This window comes from Schistocerca nitens, chromosome 2 (genome assembly GCF_023898315.1).
Source record: "Schistocerca nitens isolate TAMUIC-IGC-003100 chromosome 2, iqSchNite1.1, whole genome shotgun sequence".
In the NCBI taxonomy this organism is placed as follows: domain Eukaryota; kingdom Metazoa; phylum Arthropoda; class Insecta; order Orthoptera; family Acrididae; genus Schistocerca; species Schistocerca nitens.
This window is the reverse complement of record NC_064615.1, coordinates 533,565,202-533,582,414: the sequence shown is the minus strand read 5'-3', so window position 1 is coordinate 533,582,414 and position 17,213 is coordinate 533,565,202. Positions and strand designations below refer to the sequence as shown.

General features: G+C 39.0%; 1 protein-coding gene across 1 annotated transcript in view; it reads left to right on the top strand.

Annotated features, from left to right (window-relative positions):
* The first annotated feature begins 10,030 nt into the window (after window positions 1–10,030).
* The window catches only part of LOC126236523 (sterol regulatory element-binding protein cleavage-activating protein), a 277,503-nt gene continuing 270,320 nt past the window's right edge, over window positions 10,031–17,213 (top strand). The window contains exons 1-2 of the mRNA XM_049945889.1: window positions 10,031–10,649; window positions 12,404–12,634. Coding sequence (XP_049801846.1) covers window positions 12,450–12,634 — 185 coding nt within the window. The 5' untranslated portion in view covers window positions 10,031–10,649; window positions 12,404–12,449. The remainder of the gene's footprint in view (window positions 10,650–12,403; window positions 12,635–17,213) is intronic.

Here is a 17,213-nt window from a genome sequence, read left to right as displayed (position 1 = left end):
TGTCAGTGTGATCATGTGATGTATCTGACCCCAGGAATGTGTCAATAAAGTTTCCCCTTCCTGGGACAATGAATTCACGGTGTTCTTATTTCAATTTCCAGGAGTGTAAAAAAATCTACTTGCCTCCTTGGCCAAGATCAGTCATCTGCTGTGAATGCTATGGTGTGGTCACGCACCAAAGCTCCGATAGTGAGCCACGTGTCACGTGTTGCGTTTACTTCGGCTGTTGCTTAGTGCCGTCTTCCTTATACAGTACATGGCGCACACCTATCGCAAAACGACTTTACGTTTCATCTTTTGTTCAGACTTCGCCTGTCCCAAGGCCTTGACACTGAGCGGTTAAAATATCACCACAGGATTTCATTGGATCCACCTGACCATAACCGGCCAGTGTGGCCGAGCGGTTCTAGGCGCTTCAGTCTGGAACCGCGCGGCCACTGCGGTCGCAGGTTCGAATCCTGCTTCGGGCATGGATGTGTGTGATTTCCTTAAGTTAGTTAGGTTTAAGTAGTTCTAAGTTCTAGGGGACTAATGACCTCAGATGTTAAGTCCCATAATGCCCAGAGCCATTTGAACCATTTGAACCACATGCCCATAGTTAGTAGTACAATGTACATCAAGATGATCAATGACGAAGCGTGCGACCGGGTGCAAAAGGAGACCAAAAGTCCACTACATTTCTGTCATTCCGACGGCAACGAAATGCCCCTTTCCGTCGGTCACGCTGGTCTCAGCGTACGAGCGATATGAATGAATATTCGAACTACCAGCAGACACCGTTACTGCGGCAACGTCCTGATACGTGTTCCATAACGATGGGTATAATTCCAACTTTCCCGATTGATTTCAATCAATGCCCGCCCACAGACAAGGCCTGTCATTCCTCTGTGTCTTACTTCATGACCTGTCTCATCTAGATGACATTGACTCGATAATTGGACAGACTCTCGGCACAGTGGTGTGGCGTAACGATTTGAGGATGAAATGTCTCCTCCACGGTACTGTCTACCGCCCCCCCCCCCCCTCCCAGACAAAGTTGCCTGTTAACATTGGAATCGACATTCAGCAATCAGCAGAACAGGTCTTCAGCTCTTCCTTGCAGTTTTGCGACGACGACCTAGTGGAAGCGCCAATACCTGATGACCTTCACCCCGCTCCTGAAAAAACCCTCACCATTGCAGAGTCGATGCCAATGATGTCTGTGATTACCACAGATGAGGTGGTAGACATGATTGGCAAGGGGGCAAAGAACAAGTCGCTAGGACCAGATGGTCTTTCAGCTGAGTTCTACTGGGCGTTCGCCATCTTAGTGCTTCCCCACTGGACAGTGACACTTCAAGGACTATGAGCGCCTCTTAGTGGCGTGCATATGCACGGTCTTACTTATGGTCCTTTCACTGAAATAGATTGCATTTGGTTGTGGGGCTACCCCTCAAACGGCTCTGAGGGAATGCAGCGACCTCATGACGATAGCCACAGTGTGTTGGCTCCACATGGTGCTGGTCTCCTTTGATTTTAAAAATGCCTTGTCAGAGATGCCCCATGTCCACACTGCTGTATGCCATCACATTGGAGCTCCTCATCTCCAGTCATACAGTTTACCTACAGAGTTTCAACTTGCGCAATCATATCCAATGCTGCAGGGTCTACGCAGATGATCTCCTACTTCTCACCCGCTCCACACTGGAACTCAGTGATGCCATTCACTGAATCTAGCAGTATGGACACATTTCAATTAGCGTCCTTAATGTCACAATTAAATGATGTCAGTGATGATGCATATCACGTGTGGACCCCAGGTTGTGGCGCCAGATCGGCACCCTCTTGGTACCACCCATTATTACTTAGTGATCAACTTTACAAGCTCCACAAACTGCACTGTGGCATTGGCTTACCACCAGCTTTGCAGTCCATATGGAATCATGTTCATTGCCATGTCCACCATAGCTTGAACCAGTTTGTCCTATGTCAACACGTATGTGGCCCCTAAACCAGTAGATGTTGCCCAGATCCTCGCGATGCCATTACTCTTTGGTAAGTCAGCCTTCAGATTCTTCGTGTCATCAGGGATACTTTTCAGAATCCGCTACATCAATCGAACATGGCCTCCTCTAAAACGCAGCCTCATATTCTTCAACGTGCAGGTGTGATCCATTGCACTCTTTGTGCATACCATGCTGCTGCCCTGAAGGGTTCTTATCATCTTTAACATGCAGTGTTTTGGATATCCTGTTATCAGCTTCTCTCCAACCATTGATCGATATAGCACATATCTCTCTGTTATTGTACCACATTGTAATTTATTTCATTGAACTCCGCTACAATCAGAATGAGTGGCAGTCGCCCACCCTTCCAATCTGAAGGACTTTTATCCTTTGTTTACGTCACCCAACCCTAACAACCCAGTGGAGGTGCGGCACCCAGACATAAACTAATGGATGGTTTGGAAGTGTGCCGATGCACCTTTTTACCATTGGATATGTCTGCACGTTCATAGTTAGTAAATTCATGACGAATCGTCGACTTCTGCATATAGGACTGGCTACTTCACCTCTTTGCTTTGATTGCCAGCTCGATGACATTGACCAGCATAACCTTATGTGCCCTCTGAAGTGGGACATTTGGCTTATCACGCAAAACACTGTGGTCTGTTACCTCCATACCCTGTCAATGACGGTTATCCCAGTGTTCCTGTTGTAACAACAGACTTCTCACTACCCTCTTGTAAAACACTATGCACTCATCTGGTTTTGAAGAGAGGCTTCATAATACCTCTTTGACAATGGTACAAATACACTCCTCAACTTCTGGAATTGGGCTGTGATCACACACAGTACACACAATCAGTAATGTGCACCGACATGTACAGGCCAAGAAACGGATATAATATGAACAAAAAGACTCTTGTTTCTTGGGTACTGGGGTCTCCTACGCTTCAATCCTATAGCCATTAAGGATTGACACGCAAATGGCTGTCCCTTTTAGATATCTTAGTTTCCTTAGGTGGGGAGGTGGAGGTTTAGGTGTAGTTAGAATGGCAGTGCCTGAAAAGAGATCAGTTTAGTTTTGTTTGGTAGGGACACAAGAGGCGGTGCCCCAAAGGGTTGGTCCTGCTTTTTTTGTTTTCTTTTGTTAGTTACCTTTAACACACATATCAAACAAAATTAAAAAAAAAATAAAAATTGAAAAATAGGTTGGTAGTGGAATAGCCCATAAATAAAAAAAAGGTTGCTAATGCACGTTTGTGCAGAGGCACTTGACGTTGGGGCAAGCTAGTTCGAATCCCGACGGTGGAAAAAAAATTCACTGCCACTATTTGCCTGCATGGGAAGGAGAGATGTTGGCATAAAGTTCCTGAGCACCAGATTTTGAACCAATGTCCTGGTTTAAATTCCAGACTTCTCTGCAGAATCTCATCATGAATTGAGGACACGTGACACTACTGATGGTGATCAATCTGGTAGATGGAGATATTAAACAGTTTTAGAACTGATGCGGTATCTGTAAAGTAGTTTTGAATGCACCCAGTTTTTTTAAACGTTCTACGTTGGATTCCTAGAATTAGCATCAGCCATAATTCTTATAGAATACTTCTGTATTCTGAATTTGCTGTCTGTGTGAGCTGAGTGCTGCATAAAATCATTTCATAACTCATTAGTGAACGAAAATATGCAGAATAAATTAGTTTCTTTATTTATAAATTGCACATGGCTGTCATACTGCCTACTGCAATTGTAACTGAACTAAGGCACTCCATTAATTCTAGACTGTGGGTTTTCCAAATGTGGTTGTGATCTATCCGTAGCTTTAAAAACTTAACATTTTCTGCTTACTTTATTTCATTGTTTGAGATACTGGTTTTACACCTATGGTGTTCTATGAGAATAACTGAACTTTACATACTGTGTCATGTCAAAATTTAGCGATAATACATGTGATTTGAACCACTTGTTGATGTTTATGAATATTTATTTATCTGTCTTTTCAGGGAGGGGATTGGTACAGTTTTTGTTCCTATATTTGTGCCATCTGCAAACTGTTCCAAAATTTGTAACTTCTAGAGCTACAAGTGGAAGATCATTTATGTTTCTCAAAAACAACAGAAGGCCCAAAACCGAATCTTATGGTGCACTATGTCTGATTGCTTCAAATTCTAAGTGCCTGTACTTATGTTATTCAACTGAAACTGGTACACTGCTTTCTGTCATCCACATAAAATAAGAATTATGAACCTACTGTGAAATTTAGAAGGTGGGAGACAAAATTAGATACTCGTGGAAGTAAAGCTGTGAGGATGGTTTGCGAGTCATGCTTGGGTACCTGAACTGGTAGAACACTTGCCCGCAAAAGGTGAAGGACCAGGTTCAAGTCCTTGTCTGGTATGCAGTTTTAATCTGCTAGGAAGTTTTATGAATCTACTGTAACTACTATTCCAAAAAATTTTAACTTCTACATTAGGATTTCACGCAGGCAAGGGCCATATATGTAGATCACAAAGTATTGCCAATGCTAGTAATTTCTGATTTATTGATTCTAATATATCATATGTCAAGATAAATGTAAGGCTGTTCATTCGATAGTTCTTTTTTAAACTCAAACAGTTTGCCACTGAACATGTTTTGCTGTGTTAAAAGTTTACAAATTTTATTGTACATGATACTCCTGAAACTTTTAAAAAATATTAGCAGTAATGAGAAGGGTCAGCAATTCTTTGCTAAAGTTTTGTTTCCCTTCTTTGTGGAGTTGTTTGACAACAATGTTTTTAATTCTCTCCATGAAAGTATCTACATGAAATGATTAATTACATAAGTAACACACTGTATAACTAAGTTCAGTTGAACAACATTTCATTATTTTCCTAATGACTTTGAAGAAACCATTTGGAAATTTATTTTTAAGAAAGTTAGTAACATTGAAAATTTCTTCCAGAGATGTAGGATGACATTGACTCGAACTTTATCAAATTTCTTTTTTCAAGACTTTTCTCAGGAAATCTGAGCTATCTGCTAAGAAAGTGTATGAACCTAAATTATGTACTACTGACGGAAAAAGGTTATTAAAAGCTTCTGTGATTTGTAACTCATTGTTTTGGCACAATTAATCTCTTCCCACTGGTTAATTCCTTAGGAAAACTGTTTGCAAAGTGTCTTATGACTATGTTATAGAATGTAACAATTATTACAGGAGTGTTCTATACTTCTTTGGAGTCTGTATTACACAAATTCTTCTGGAACTTATCAAACCCTTTCTTATTATATCCATATTCACGTTCACGTTTTAATGTTTAGATGATGTTTAGAAGCACTTGTTAAATCTACATTTGCTTGATTTTCAGGCTGCAATTCATCTAAACGTGTCTGATCCACGCTAACTGCTGATACCATGCAGCAATGCTGTTTAGTTTCTGCTGGATTACTGGTTATTCTTCGTGTCTGACTGTCCCTCTTAACACATATCGACAAAAACGAATTATGGACCACTGTAATGAACAGAAATTACCTCTTCAAAAATAATTTTGTTTGTAACGGGACACAAGTCGACTCTCCATCGACATTGAGGGTCGCTTGAAAGATGTGATGAGCAGTATTCGTTTGGGCTGAAGACCATAACAACAGTATATTCCTAGAGTAATAATTTAAAGCCGGTTCTTGAAGCTTCATCAATAGATTTTCTCAGGCTAATTTATGTCTACCTTCAAGAGTCTGCCAGTTCAGTTCCTTCAGTATCTCTGTGACACTTTCCCATGGATTAAAGAATCCTGTGGCCATTTATGCTGCGCTTCTCCATATACATTCAATATCCCCTATTAGGCCTATCTGGTACAAGTCCCACACAATTCAGCAATATTCCAGAAGTGTTTGCAAGAGTAATCTGTAAGCAATCTCCTGTGTAGACTGTTGGCACTTTCCCAGTATTCTACCACTAAATCGAAGTCTACCACTTGTTTTACCAACAACTGAACCTAAATGCTCATTCTATTTCATATCCATACAGAGTGTTAAAGCCAGCTATTTGTATGAGTTGGCTGATTCCAACAGTGACTCATTTATATTATAGTCATAGGATACTACGATTTTTCGTTTTGTGAAGTGCACAGTTTTACATTTCTGAACATTTACAAACAAATTGCCAATCTGTGTACCACTTTGAAATCTTTTCAGGATCTGTCCCAATATTTATGCAGCATCTTTCAGGTCGTACTTCATTACAGATAACTGCATCATCTACAAAATGCCTGATTTCACTATTAGTATTGTCTGCAATATAATATACAGTATGAACAGCTAGGATCCCAACATGCTTCCCTGGAGCACACCTGAAGTTACTTCTACGAGGGTCAGTCAAAAAGTAATGCCTCCTATTTTTTTTTCTACGTTTAACTGTCAGGAAATTTAAATGCAATTACATAGGTTGAAAACCACAACATTGAGGATCATTTTGTCATTTTTCAATGTAATCTCCGCCCATCTCTACAGTTTTGGTCCATCTTTGAACAAGGGCATGTATCCCAGCACGGTAAAAATCACAGCTCTGCTTCCTAAGCCATTGACGCACGGATGTTTTGACGGCCTCCTCATCTTCAAAATGAATCCCACGATGAGCTTCTTTTAGTGGCCCGAACAGATGGAAGTCTGATGGTGCCAGGTCAGGGCTGTATGGGGGATGAGGCAAAACATCCCATCCAATTTTGACAATCTCGTCAGAGGTGTGACGACTGGTGTGTGGTCTTGCATTGTCATGCAAAAGAAGAACATCTGCCATTGATTTTGTTGGGCGAACTCGCTGAAGACGTGCTTTAAGTTTTTTGAGGGTTGTGACGTATTGAACAGAATTTATTGTGTATCCCTGCTCCAAAAAATCAACCAGAATCACACCCTCTGTATCCCAGAAAACTGTTGCCATAACTTTCCCTGCCGATCGCACAGTTTTGAATTTTTTCTTCCTCGGCGAGCTTGTGTGACGCCACTCCATTGACTGCCTCTTTGATTCGGGTTCAAAAAAATGCACCCATGTTTCGTCCCCGGTCACAATTTTTTTCAGAAACTCATCTCCCTCCAAACGGAAGCGCTGCAAGTGTTGGGAGGCTATTGTTTTCCTTGCCTCTTTATTCTGATCGGTTAACATTCTTGGAACCCACCGTGCACAAACTTTTGAGTACCCCAATTGTTTAATAATCGTGATCACACTGCCTTTACTAAGAGAAATAATGCGACACACTTCATCTGCAGTCACCCGACGGTCACCACGAATGATGTCATCAACTTGCTGAATGTTGTGTGGAGTCACTGCACTCACCGGCCTGCCGCTCCGCTTTTCGTCAGTCAACGGTGTTTGCCCTTCAGCTTCCTTACAACGACGAACCCATCGTCTAACAGTGCTGACATCCACTGTCACAACACCATACACCTTCTTCAGTCTTTCATGAATGCGTATGGGCGTTTCACCTTCTGCATTCAAGAATTCAATCACACAACGCTGTCTCAAACGAACATCGATGTCGGCCATCTTACAAACTTCTGCTGTGCTGCCACCTGTTGACACAGAAAGTTACTACTGCAGTGGATTGCAGAAGAAGGTTTGAGGAATGGCGCCAAATTCAAATTTTTCACTTAACTTAATTTCTTTAAGTAGAAAAAAAATGGGAGGCATTACTTTTTGACCGACCCTCGTAGATCTGATGATGACTCTCCATCCAAGATAACATGTCGGTCCTCCCTACCAAAAAGCCCTCAATTTAATCACAAATTTCACTTGATATCCTATATGATAGTACTTTTGACAATAAGCGTAGGTGTGCTACTGAATCAAATGCTTTTCTGAAATAAGGAAACACCGTATCTACCTGGTTGCCTGATCCAAAGCTTTCAGAATGTCATGTGATAAAAGTGCGAGTTGGTTCTCACATGATCGATGTTTCAGATATCCACGCTAATTGGCATTGAAAAGGTCGTTATGTTCAAGATAACTCATTATGTATGAGCTCAGAATAATTTCCAAGATTCTACAGCAAATCGATATCAACGATATTGGACAGTGGTTTTGTGGATCACCTCTACTACCCTTCTTGTAGATGGGTGTGACTTGTGCTTTTTTGTAAGACTGTGCACGGATTTTCGTTAGAAGGATTTACGAAAAATTACAGTTAGAAGAGGGGCTAACTCAGCCTCAAATTCAGTATAGAATCTGAGAGGGATTCCATTGGTCCCTGGAGCTTTGTTCAATCTTAACCATTCCAGCTGTTTCTCAACATCACTGACACTAATACATATTTCATTCATATTTTCAGTGGTACAAGGATTAAATTGGGGCAGTTCTACTCGGTTTCCATTCGTAAAGGAACATTTGAAAATGGAGTTAAGCGTTTCACCTTTTGTCTTGCTACCCTCAATTTCATTCCTGTCTCATTCACTAGGGACTGGACACTTACTTTGGTGCCACTAACAGTTGTTATATATGACAAGAATTTCTTTGGGTTCTGTGGAAAGTCACTTGGCAATATTCTACAATGGTGGTCACAGAAGACAAGACACATAGCTCTCTTGACAGCCAAATGCATTTCATTCAGCATCTCTCTACCTACAGTCCTATGTTTCGTTTTATACATATTACGCAGTAATCTCAGTTTCTTTAGAAGTTTCTTTACAGTGACTTTCTACCATGGAGACTCCGTCCCATTATGAACTGTTCTACTGCATACATATCTATTCAGTAGATGGTCAACCATCCTTATAATCTTGAGCCAGATTTCCTCCACATGCTCCTGCCCTGTGCTGAAAGTTTCAAGTTCCTCGTTGTGATATGACACTACTGATTTTTTTAATCTAGTTTGCTGAACATATATATGTTTCTGCTTCTTTTAGTTGTCCTTTGTACTTTGGTAATCATTGTTGCTGCAAATGATCACGGATACCACTTTCGATGTGGATATCCTCAAAGAGGCCAGCTCTATTTGTTGCCATTAGATCCAATATATTTCCTCATGAGTGACGTGCCTAACTATCTGTTCTAGTTTACAGAGAAAGCATTCAGAGAAGGCATTCTCAGGATGTCTTATCATGACCAACACTAACAATTAATTGTTGGATGATTAAAGTCTCCACCGATGGTTACAAAGTGATTGGGGAACTTACGTAGAAGTGAACTGAGGTTTTCTCTACAGCGTTCGGTTACATCAGAAGATGAGTGTGGTGGGCGATAGAGAGATCCCATTATCATTTTTTGCCCATCACTGATACTGAGACTTGCCCAAATAATCTCACATGCAGCTACAATTTCTGTCCTAGTGGTTTTGAGTTTCTTGTCTACTAGGATAAATACATTTCCCATTTGCCTATCCTTTCGATATACACTTAAATTCCGCCAAAAATTTCACTGCTGTCAATTTCATGTTTCAATCAGCTTTCTGTGCCTAGTATAATTGAGCTTCACTGCTTTTCATGAGCGCTTTAAACTCTGGCATTGTGTTGCATACGCATCGGCAGTTTACCATTAGGATGGGAGGCACTTCTTTCGATCTTACGCTGATACTTCTGGGTTTGCGAAAATATATATCTTCAGTAATAATACCACCTATATATAGTTAGTAAGACAAAATCAAGTAAAGTAAGGACACACTAGCTAGCTGCGTTACCAAATTCACAACGATCAACTAGAAGGCTACGGTATCTGTTCAAAAATTATCTTTCATTAATTAAAGTCTACAAAACTGCCATCTTTCTTATTACAAAGCATTGCGTCCTCATTTAAATTATGTACATAGAAAAATTTGTCGTAAGCATAAAATTTAGTGTGATACAGTGTGGTTGGAGATTGGAAAAGAATTTGTCCACATGACATTCTCGTGGAAGGGCCCATGTATATTGATTATGATTCAAAATTGGCGTAGGCATTTTTTCATTCTAAACCTGTTACGCACCAGAGTTAAAATGAATTTAATCTCGATTGTTCTCGATGGTGCTTTTGCATTTATCATCATTGTGTTGGTATCCCTGCGAAATGTGTTGGTTATGATCATACATGTATACATCTGCGATGCAGAAGACGTGTGCGTGAATGAGAATGTGTGCGACAGTGTTCATAATAAAGTTTGTTGCTCGAATGTTTTTAATACGGGTCTTCCAGTGATAGTTTTAGTGGAGATGAATTGCGACACACCAGTATCGAAAGCATACGTTAGGAAATGCAGAAACAGTGTACTTGTAGGCATACGAATACGTTAGAACATCTACGCCCACTTTTATGAGCATAAAGTGGTTTTTCGATCTATTTTAGAATCATTTCTTGTGGCATATCTAAATGAAAGTGTAACGTTTTGCCTTTTGGTTACGTGTGCTTAGAACAACATGGGCCGTAAACTGCCGTCAGTGTTGTAAACTTTGACAAGAGACGTGAAGTGTTGTGTAATTGTGTAACACGGGAAAACGCTGTACAGTTGTCATTTACATTTGAGCGTTTTAAAACACAAATATATTATTAAATATTTTCGTGAAGCATGTTGCGGTCATGGGTTAATGAAGCGGTTGGTGTATTGTGAAGGGAAGTGAACTGTTCGAAAAATTGTTAATAAGGTTGTGGTTACTTAAAACAATATTTAAGAGCCAATTACCACTATCAGGCAAAGAAGAGCACAAAGTCTGGAAAATAGTGAGGTATGATTGCGTTATTATTGTTAATAGATAATTGATATTGAATACCAACTGTATGTCTTTACTTTTGTCAGCACCGCTTGTTTTTAGCTTTCTAGCAAAGCATAGCATAGCATTAAGTAAAGTGACATTGCACTGTAGGTGAAGAATCCGTAGTCTGTTAAGACGAACTTTTTACGGTGTTGCCGTCACCATGGTAACGCCATTGTTTGTTTACATAGCCAGGTTGTTAAACGATAGGCATATCAACAATGTATTATCAGTCAAGCATATAGTGGCATTTTACACCATTTGACATAAAGTGGGCGAATTTGTAGTCTTTGGGATTCGCTTGTCATCGACAGCATGAGATGAACAGCAGTCTTTCATATTGCGGTCGTTGTACTAGGCTATTGTTGGGCAATCACTGCGTTTGTAGGAAGGGAGCCAGTGTGACCGGCAATGTCAAATTCATCAGGAGCTTGTTAAGAAGTGCTTTCTTAGCACGCTGCCCATAAGACGTTGCGCGGGTTTACTTAAGTGGTATTATTTTTATGTGCATGTTTGAAAATGATGCACTAAAAATTCTTTGGATGCATTAGTGGATTACGCTTTCTGTATTTCTAAATGCAACCAGGAGTGTGTCCAAAACTGGGTAAGTTTATATTTGCTTGGTCAAGTGGACAAAATACTATTGCAGTGGCAACACCATCCCATATTATCGTAATGTGTTTACGGCTATTTCTTCCAATCACTATCGTATAAATTGAAAATGGGTACAGTGTTAGCAACAATTTGAAAGATGGCAAATGTCAATGCCTCGGCGTCAACGCTGTTGCCAAATATTCAATGTTTACATTGATGGGCGTGTTGGGAAGTTTGGAAAAGGATTTAGTTTTCCTTCTTCGATGGATTTCGAACTAGTAGTTAAACTGTTATGGGGCTTTGTCGTCAGTAGCTCTTATTAATCTTGATAGTGGAAAAAAATTTTTAGTTCAATAGTAGTTTAAATATTTGAGTTCTTCTTCGATGGTCTTACTGAAACATTAAGTTTTATTTCTTGGCGCTCTGAATCACCTTGCGTTAGTAAATAGCAGTCCATGTACGAGTGACCTATTGTATTTTCCTCAAAATTTGTTTATTTGAGTGAAAAGTATGTAATAGTTTGTTGGATGAAAGTTTATTATCAATACATCATCTTAAATCTCCTGTCGAGTACTTACTGTGGCACTAAAATTTGTAAAGAAAGAGCAGCCACAAATTATTTTTCACAAGTTGATATAGCAGCATCACATTGTGTCATCAATTAACTGTACAAGTTCGCTGTGTGCTGAAAGTAAAATATTCCATAAAATGCATTGATGATTTATAAGTATCATAACTGGGCATGTAGGTATTTCCATTATTACTTATGAATGGATAATGTGTGCAGCAGTTAAACATTGCCAGGCATTTAAAAACTGATAACATAGTGGATTTTTTTTTAAATTTAACCTATGATTTAGGATGAACTGTCAAAGGTAAACAACTTCTTATCTGTTGGATGTATTTGCCCTGTTTGTCAGGTTATTTCATAAAATGTCTTTCATTACTGGCAACCTTGAGATATAGGTAACAATTCTCATGTTGTGTGTAAAAATGTGACTCCTGTTATAAGAATTTACAAGAGGTTTCAAGTTATATTATGATAGTAATAACTTCTAAGATAGTTGTCAAGTAGAAAGCTTTGTTCATTGTATCCTTTCTAGATTAAGTGCTTTCAGTACTGTTATTTTCAGAGGTATGTTTACCATGTCTAGCTTCTTGCTGTGGTGGTAATGTGGGATGGCAACTTCCGTGTCACCACCAGATGGGCCTGCCCATGTGAACTCACATTCACATCAGCGATCAAGCACACGAGTGTCTCTGCCAGAGAAAGTTTCACAGCTGTATTACGCCCATGGACTGTTCTGTGCTAGTCATCAGTGGCTTGTTTTGGGATTTGCTGCCATTGTTGTTTTGTTGTGCTGGTGAGTGAGACTGCATCTATTCACTGTCTGAGCAGCAGAATTGACAGCAAAGTAGTACTTGAATTTATTATAGTTTTGCTTAGTTGATTCCATTTGGAGAAATTGGAGAGATAGCTTTTAGGTATGTTTGTGTTTCAATTAGTTGCCTACCTATAACTGTTTTTCGTTGAAGCGATTCACAAAACATATGTCATTAAGGTAGTAAAGTAGTGAAATTCTGCACTCATATTTACATCATAAATTGGGACATTTTGTTTTTTCCTGTTCTTGTTTTTCAATTGTGCCATGTAAATTTAGCATTACATACACACTGTAATTTGATTCTTCAGACAGGAATTTCTGCCGGCTAAAGTAAGGGATTCCTCTTATTACTTCAGTCCCTCCAGCCTCCTCATGAAGTGCCAAATTACAATGTGTGTGTGTGTTTTCTTTTTAATAAGAGACGTGTCACAGAATTATTTCATACCACTCAGAGTCTCCATTATGCTCCATATGGTTGAGAGCACTAGTTGGGGGGGAGGGGTAGTTGGTTATGGGCAGGTGCTATAGGGGAAGTGTCATTCTAAACTGAAGCCTGCACTCACATTTTCTTGAAATATTAAGGGGAGCCACTCTGTGGCCTTGGTTACATAGTGACATACGAAAATATTTACTGTCATACCTGCATTGGTTAGTATATAGAAAAAATCCTGCTAAAAATGCAGTGACTTATTTTCACCTAGGTTGTTGACCATTTTTAACTTTTCAGAGAAGCGTCTCGAGTGGCGAATTTCAAATAATACCTACACATTTTTGGGATTGCCTGTTAAGATTTGCTTCTTTTGCCAAAACACAGCAGAGTTTACTGTGTCAGATAACTAACACATTTTTCAGATGCAGTTGCGAGAGAATTCTGAACAGTGGTTTATTAAGTGAGGACCGGAAAAAAGTAAGGTCACTAGCTTATGAAAAAGCACATCCTCGATACAAAAATAAACATGTTATGTCTTCATTTATGTTCTTTAAAAGCCCATAAAATTTCTCATTTCACGAGTTATTGAAGGTCCTTAAACATTACATTCTTTTGTTGAAAAAGTTAGTGGAGTAATAGGGCAGATAACGAGGTTTGCATAATAACCATATAGCAAAATACTCTCCTCATTGCGTGCTATCATTTGCCAAAATCTCATTTCAGTACTTCAAACCGCTTAAGAAATATGAGGAATGTTATGGATATTTTACTCCGCCATTATTGCTGGTATGGCACAATCACAAATGAGTGTGCTACATCAGATCAGTTTTCTTGAGCAAAAAGTGGAACTCAATATGTTAGCTAAATTTCATACACAGCAACATATTGTGTAATATGCACCAACACAAAATCATAGCAACCCCTAGTTTTCATTGCAAACTTTTTTTTAATTTCATGCAGTCTTACCTTCACTTAAATATCACAATGACTATGACAATTAATGAAATGAATCGTATGTCATAATAACCTGACATTAGAAGCTATAAGTAACACAAAGATGAAATTCTTTTTCCGAAGAGTTTGTGTAAAATTGTTTAAGAAAAGATTGCAGAGCTTGCAGTGCAATTCTGTCATTGCCAACCAGCTGAAAGCTGACCATCAATCGGCTTCCCCTTCCAAATAAACGAATAAACTTGCTGGCACTTTGGGCAAAAATTGGTCACTGTCTATCAGCCACTGTACCCTGCTCCAACTTTTAAGACATGGTGATTAAATAACAATTCGAAGCTACAAAAATATACACACAAATGAAAAGATCTCTGTAATGTATAAATGTTTACCAATATTCACCTTATGATTTTTTTCCTTACTTTGTACAATATTGAAGGAGTCCTCAATTCTAAAGTGTAATTTTTGTTTGTCATTCTTGTTTTTTTTACATAACTTTTTGGAGGTGGGCTTTACTGCAGGTGTTGATTGACATAGAAATTCTGCCTCTGGTATGGAGGGTATTGCAAACTCTGTGTTTCATGACATTATCAATACTGGGCAGATATAAACGTAAATATTGCAGTCTTACAATGAGGGTGTCACACTTATCAATGATGCTTCTTAATGAGTACAGTACAGAGTTGTATAGTCTGTCGTAATTGTAATTCTTTAAGTTGTGGTTACAGCCTTGGTATCAATGAACTTCATTGTTTTATGTATAGAATTTCTTCAGATTCATTACATGTGGTCATGTTTCATCATTACTTTCAACTTTAACTTGTTTTGAAACCTTTTCAAATTCTTGCCTCCTTAAATGCTTCAGAAACAAAAATACTTTTTCAGCATGTTAACATGTGCACGCATTTTTGCTATTCTTAATTTATTTATTTTTTTGCCGGTCCTTTCAACATCTTATTGCACAGGATGGTGGGAATTCTCAATATTTTTGATGCTGTTTCTTGCTTGGAAATTTCCCAAGACAGGGTGACTGGACTTTTACATCTATGGCTATACTCTGCAAGACATCTTACACTGCATTTTCTGGTCATGATCATTTCAGAAGACATGTGGGAGGAAGTAATATGTTGCTTGACTCTTCTTCAAACATACTCTCTTGGAATTTCAACAGTAACACCGTCGATGATGCACAATGTCTCTCTTGTAGCAATTGCCGCTTCAGTTTTATTGAGCATCTCTGTTACACACTTTCGCTGACTGAACAGACCCATGATGAAATGAGCTGCTTTTCATTGGATGCTATCTATCTATTTCACAAACCCTACGTGGTAAGGGTCCCGGGCTGATGAACAAAATTCAAGCATTGGTCAGACAGTTGTTTTGTAAGCCTCTTGTTTCATGAGCGAGCTACACATCCTTAAGATTCTTCCTCAGATCTGCCTTTTTTTACAATTAACTTCATGCGATCATTCCTCTCTAGCTTACTCCTAGGTATTTTTTGGTAGATACTATTTCCAGTTAGTTTTCACCAAAAGTTTAATTGAACAGTGGTGGATCTCTTCATCTACTTGCATGAGATACATTATATTTATTTACAGTCAGGGTTGACTACCCGTCCCTGTTTCAGATATAAGTCCTCCTTGGGTCTTCTCGCATTTCGCTACAGTCATATCACATTCCCGTAGACAGCATCATCCGCAAATAGCCTGATGGAGCTTTCATTGTTACCCACAAGATCATTTATCTGTGTTGTAAACTGTAATGGCCCTATAAACCCCCCTGGGGTTCTCCAGAAATTAACTCAACATCTCTCGATTTCATTCCATTAAGAACAATGTGTTGAGTTCTAGCTCATATAAAGTCCTGAATCCAGTCACAAATCTGATTCGCTACCCTGTGAGCTTACATTTTGCATAGAATGCCCTTCATGATGTCAAGCAACATGGCATTGACCAGGCCACCTTTAGCTATGGTGCTCCGGATTGCATTGATGAGCCAAGTGAATTATGTTTTGCAAGATCTCTGTTTGCAGAATCCATGTTTTTTTTTATTTTTTATTATTATTATTATTATTTTTTTAGTTCTTTATTCCCCAGAAATGTCATAGTGTGTGAGTGTAGAACATGCCCCATAAGTCTATAACAGATTGTCACTAACAGTATAGGCCTATAATTGTGGTCATCATTATACCAGTGACTTGTGACAAACTATTGTTAGAAGAGGAGCAGTTACTTTCACATAACCATTTGTAATGATGTTCGATGACAAGAAGAGGTGTGACTTTGAATTGCAAGCAAAATCCACACCTCTCTCACATCGGTTGACTTACTTGATCTGCGGAACCGATCTTCTTCTCTGGATTGCTGGCTCCTTTGATCTCCAAACCCTTTTTCTCTGAAGAATAATGCTGGTTACGGGAATTTATAAGGCACTCTACTTTTGAAATAATTTAGCACTCGAAGAATACTTTTAACTTAGGCATAGTATATTTCAACTTCCACAGAGAACAAATTCAACATTTCTCACATCAATATTCGAATGTTTGTAAGTCAACCGATTTGTCTCACGTTAGACTCGACAAAAACATCTGCAGTAGTGTAGCTTTTACAACCACATAATTTATAAACATGTCTTGCTTCTAGCAAGTCCAGCACATGAAGTACAATTAAATGTCTATAATCAATTGTTCATTTTTCTTTAACAATAATCACAGACACTAAAACAGCAAGGAATACTTCATGATTACTTCTTGCTCTTCCAATAAGACTTCCGTGGCGCGAGTGGCAAGAACTTGTCAATACCGTTTGACCGTCGCGTCTACCTTATGCTTATGACTCCTTTCCAGCCTGCACACACAAACGTGTCGTGCAGTATGTACGTTCTCCACACTTATTTTTAAAATATTGTGTGTTCGAGACAGTAGAAGAACGAGTGGTTCTGGAATTTACACGGAAGTTCTTGAAGCACTACATATCACTCCCCTCAGCTCAAACATGTGATATTTTATACATACTCATTATGTACATTAGTATTACATAGAATAACAATTCATAATTCCCACATTTTTTTATTAACCGTGCATAACTCTTTTATTTACTATTTAGCTTTTCTTTTTTCATTTTACTTTGATTATAAAATGACAGTATTTCACTCAATGTTGGAGTCAATACTTTTATATCT